This window comes from Lolium perenne, chromosome 7 (assembly GCF_019359855.2).
Source record: "Lolium perenne isolate Kyuss_39 chromosome 7, Kyuss_2.0, whole genome shotgun sequence".
Taxonomy (NCBI): Eukaryota; Viridiplantae; Streptophyta; class Magnoliopsida; order Poales; family Poaceae; genus Lolium; species Lolium perenne.
This window is the reverse complement of record NC_067250.2, coordinates 273,461,434-273,466,560: the sequence shown is the minus strand read 5'-3', so window position 1 is coordinate 273,466,560 and position 5,127 is coordinate 273,461,434. Positions and strand designations below refer to the sequence as shown.

At 44.1% G+C, this 5,127-nt stretch overlaps 1 protein-coding gene across 1 annotated transcript; it reads left to right on the top strand.

Moving 5' to 3' along the window:
• The first annotated feature begins 1,283 nt into the window (after positions 1-1,283).
• On the top strand, positions 1,284-4,926 carry LOC127312919 (uncharacterized). The gene is made up of 6 exons (XM_051343454.2): positions 1,284-2,130; positions 2,255-2,443; positions 2,590-2,742; positions 3,039-3,176; positions 3,294-3,423; positions 4,615-4,926. The coding sequence occupies exons 1-5, from the start codon at positions 1,719-1,721 to the stop codon at positions 3,416-3,418; spliced, it is 1,017 nt and encodes a 338-aa protein (XP_051199414.1). The 5' UTR covers positions 1,284-1,718; the 3' UTR covers positions 3,419-3,423; positions 4,615-4,926.
• Positions 4,927-5,127: the final 201 nt, after the last annotated feature.

Sequence of the window (5,127 nt, the reverse complement as noted above, 5' to 3'; positions counted from 1 at the left end):
ACGGGGTGTTATTTATTTAGGACGTCGCCTTAACCTCCATGGCGTTATCGCCGAGGACAAACAAACATATTATAGCAAGAAGAACTAAAAGTACTCTCCAACATTAATCTGTAGTTCCTCTCGTATTCGTGTGCACAAGAGGTCGCTAGACAGGGGAATCACGGAATGTGTTCGAGGTAACATAGCTCCTCTAATCAACTAGGGTATTTTTCATAGGATACATAGGGGCTGACGACAACTTTAATAAAGCTAGAAACGGCCTACGAGCAACCAATTTGCTTAGGTTACAGGCCAGACTTTACAACATCGAAACAATGTGAAAGATAACAACCACCACATTTCCAAATTCAAACATCTCACTTGTCTAGGGTTTCACCTTCTCCTTTGTGTTTTGCTTATTTACTGTAATCTTGATACTCTATCAATGAAATATACAACCATGGTTTCATAATAAATATCTTAGGAGTGAATTTCACCTTTTACTCTCTAGTTATGCATTTGTGACACTAATTAACCCGTCGAGTGAAAATTCGTGTAGATTGCCTATTTTAAAAGCTTTGGACCCTTGTTTTCCGATGTGTGTTCATTGGGCAAGGTGTTACATGATTACAAGGGTGCAAAAAAATCAAGACGATAGTGAGAAATGAAACATATGGTTTAAATAAGTTTGGACACAATCATCCATGATGCTCTGTGATATTTGCACATTTTGTCGCCCCACATCGACGTATCATGCCTATCCTATCCAACAATAATAAGCGAAATGCTAAATTGAGGCTATCCATGTTTAAAGCCTCATAAATGTAATATTTTGGTAGTAGTTCTACTAAATGTGGTAATAAAAAAAAGTGGAATTCACTCATATCTTAGATTTGTCGATGAAATATACAACCTCCGTTTCATAATAAATATCTTAGATTGTCGAGATTCGTATATATCTACATGCTAAAACACGTCTAGATATATAGTATATGCATATCTAAAGAAATATGTAACACTTGTTATGAAACAGAGCTAATATTATTTTTTTATGATCCGAGGTAGGGAATCATGCTGATTAATTAGGCTGAAAACGAATCATTGGTTAGATGGTAGGTAGAAAGGTGGTTCCACCTTCCAAATCTGATAGTATTTGACGACGTGTCTAAGTAAATTTTAATACTCTTAGCAAAACGTCAGCAGAGATTTTGTCAATTTCGAATTCGGAACGCGTTACCTGGGTTTCGACGTTATTGCTCATAATATGTTTTAAAAACAGGTCAATTCGTCAGCCGTGTTGGCGGGGTGATGGCCAGTAGTTTATTCGCAGGTAGAAAACGAGCACCTAAAAGAGAAACACGACGACGGGGGAAGAGGAAGAAGAAGGAGACCATCAGATTGGACCGCCCTGCCGCAGCTACCAGATTGGACCTCTTCGCCACCCAAATTCAAGATTTCCAGTCCTCAAAGTCTCCCTTCCACCTCTAAATCCCACCTTAATCCCCCCTCTCCACTCGTCTCCAATCCAAGTTTCCAAATTCCACCGCACACGGAGTTTTTTCCAACCTCCTCCGACTCCTGACCTCGCTGCAGTTCCACCTTCCAGCTCCCGACTCCCGTCCTTAAATTATCTCCAGCATCTTAGTTAGTTGCAAGTCAAAATCTTGCTGCTTTAGCGTTGCCGCGGTTGCTGCGAAGGAGGAGGAGGAGGGTAGGTGGTCCGTGCTCGCCGGCCGGCGATGGACGAGGAAGCCAGAGGGCGGGGGGCGGTAAACCCGTACTGCCCCAACGCCGACAACCCCTACCACCGCTGCGCGGCCTACTGCCCCGTCGCCGCTCCCGCTCCGGCGGCCAGCAAGCCCCCGCCGGCCCAGAACGGGGCCGCGCGCAGCAACGGCGAGGCGGGAGGGGCGCAGCGGCAGGCGGTCAACCCGGACTGCCCCAATGCCGTCAACCCCTTCCACCGCTGCGCCGAGTACTGCCCCGTCCCGGCCCCCGCCCCCGCCGCGGTGAAGACCTTTCCGCTGCCGCCGGGGACGGGCCAAGAACTGGCCCAGAACGGGAGGACACATAGCGACGGCGACCTGCAGCCCAGGCCGCGCCGCCGCGAAAGGGCCGGCGGCTCCGGGGGCCTCCCCCTCTACGTCTTCCGTGAGCAACACCCCTCTTTCCTCCCCCAGTTCCTCGTTGTCTGTCGCTACACGCATGCTCACATCTGAGAAAATGACAAATTGTGAACGATAAAAATCTGATTTTTTTCATGCCGTTGCTGCAGTGCGCGAGGGCTCGGACGGCGAAGGCAAGAAGGTGGACCCGCGGTGCCCCAACAAGGCGAACCCGTTCCACGTCTGCACCGACCACTGCCTCGACAAGATAATCGACGCCGGCCGATCGTCGGAGGGCGGCAAGTCCCCGATATCCCTCTTCTCCCGCCGCTCCGGCCGCTCCACGTCCTCGTCAGAAGGTTGGTTCCTTTGCTTCGTGTCTTGCTACTTATAGCCACATAAACATGTTGTGTCTATGTGTTTGCTGCCATCTTCAGCAGTTGGGCTTTGGTCGATGCATGATCGTGATGATAATTACTGTCTTCTATCCGTTGATTATGTGCAGATGGCAGTGTCAAGTCCGGGAGCAGCAAGAAGTCCGATGCCAAGTGCCCGAATGCTGGCAATCCGTTTCATGAATGTGGAGAGCACTGTACCGCCAAGATTAAGGAGGCGGAGAAGCTGAAGAAAACCGATAAGAAGTCACCGCGGGGCAAAGGTACAATAAGATACTAGTGCTGGGCTTACTCTACTTGATTTGGATTTGTTTTGTCTTGATCAGCGGGGTCGCAGTTCCGGCGGTTCTCATATTTCAAATTCACAAACTGCTAGGAATTTTATGCCTCAGACCAGGGAACTCTTGCCACATTTGTGTGTGACCTACCTAAAGATGATTTAATTCTTTCTGGAGAAAATGCTCAATTGATGCTCTCATTGGTTCTTCCGAACTGGGTTTTGTTTTAATTTTCACATTTCAGTTTTTTATTGGTTTCACTCATATAAGCACCCTTGCAGGTGGGAAGAGTATTTCACCGGTGCAGAATTGGAAGGTGGATCCGAGGTGCCCAAATGCGGGCAACCCATTCCATATATGTGCCCAGTACTGCTTCGACCATTTGAATGAAGCAGCACCTACAGCTCCAAGCAAGCCAGGTGTGTTCTTTAAGTTACCCTCAACCTGCTAGTGGTGAATGTATGGATATGACAAATTGATTTTTAAGGTCCACTTGGCAGCTATTTATGCTTCTCTATATTTCGGTTTATTTTCAGACTTGAAAAAGGGAAAGGCTGTCATGAAAGCGGAGCCAACAAGAGAAATCAATCCTGATTGTGCCAATGCATCCAATCCCTACCATAAGTGTGGCGAATATTGCAAAAGAAATGGCAACAGATAGACAAGGTACATTCATAAGTTCATTTTTTTTTAAATTGTGAGAGAATAATTGGTTGGTGTGAACTGAAGTTATCTTATAAAATGTAATTCCTCAATCAGTTTTTTTATAGTAAGCAAATATATTTTACTTAATTTGTGTAGTATTTTATCAAGCCAAGGTTTCATAGTTGCAATTTCAACATGCTGAGTTATCTTCATTGAGTTCAACTTCTGGTTTGAACCCCTTGTGGGTTAAAGTTTGGTGGTTGTAAAATGTCAACTATCCCAATTCCTTTTGATAGAGTCCACGCTCCATCTAAGAATAATTTGCCATCTTTCAGTTACCTGCTAAGTTAATGTTCCACATCTAGTTACTCAACCAATGTATCTATAACATAGCTATGGGCACATACACTTCGAGGCTCCCCGAAAGATCATTAAGGTCTCTCATCCTCTGAATCTGCTTTCAGCACTTTTGGTTGTTGGTGAAAGAAAATTCTTTCCGGAGATTTAATAGACATCACATACGTAATGCCTTATATGTCATGTGCTTGTTTTCATATACATTCATTTAGTCCTAGTTAAGTAACGGTCCACATGGTACCATAGTAAAGAAAAAAGACAAGGTTTATGATCTTTCTTAAGGCAACAAAAGGATTTATTTGTCGGATTGGATTCTGTTAAATTTCCTTGTCAAACACCTCAAATCCTGAGAAGGCTTACTTTACCAAAGGCTTATGAATCCAGATTTACACATTTGGGTATTTTCTTTGTTGTTGGTTGAATTCTGTGATGCTCCTGCAACGAATGTGGCCTAACTTAGTTCATCTACACCCACTTTATCTGATTTTCCTTGGTCCAGCTTTGAACTTTCTTATGACTTGCTCATACCCAGTCAATCTATCTTTCTCTTTTCCCTAGCCAAACAAAGTCTAGTCAATGTTAACGTGTTATCTGTTTGCTTCAAAATAATGCGTTGTGGTGGTTGGATATAAAAAACATACACCTGAGAACAGTATACAACAATTTGGAGAATGTGAAGAACAATAAACACAAGTAGCACACGCATGGTGGTAGTTGGATACATACATCTGAGAAACAATAAGCACTATTCTGGGTAATGTCAACAGCAATAAACATAGCACATGCCTTGTTGTTTATTATTATTTGCTTCAATCATACAATTGGTGACGACAATACCTCCTTTCGTGCTGCTAGGCTGTCAAGACGCCGTTTCTCCTCTGGACAGATGATGGTGAAAAATAAGTAATTTTCTCATGACAGTAGCCTTGTAAGTTGCACTAGTAGCTGTGTTTCGGTCGGCTCATTTTGTAGTGTGGCTGCCTGCAGTGGCACCCTGACTTTGCTGTATTTGCATGTATACTTCTATATATACTCTCCGTGGTCGTATCAGAGAGTTGCGTATGTAGAGGCCAGCGTATTGTATTACCTGAAGCTTGTAAAAATAGAGAGGTCTGTATTCTTTTGTAAAGCATTACTACCATTTTAGTGGTTTGTTTTCCTTTACAAGTAGAGAGAAAAGGAGTCTGAGCGATGTTTGTTGGTATCGGTTTTGTGGGCCTTTATTTTCTCTTATGATTGTCACCATTGTGGTTGAGACGTTGATGGTGTACGAGGATGGCTCATTATGGGATCAGCTCTTTGGCATGAATGAGCTGCTCTTTCTTGTTGGAAAGCTTGATCATGGCATTAGGGAATTGCTTTTCCTTC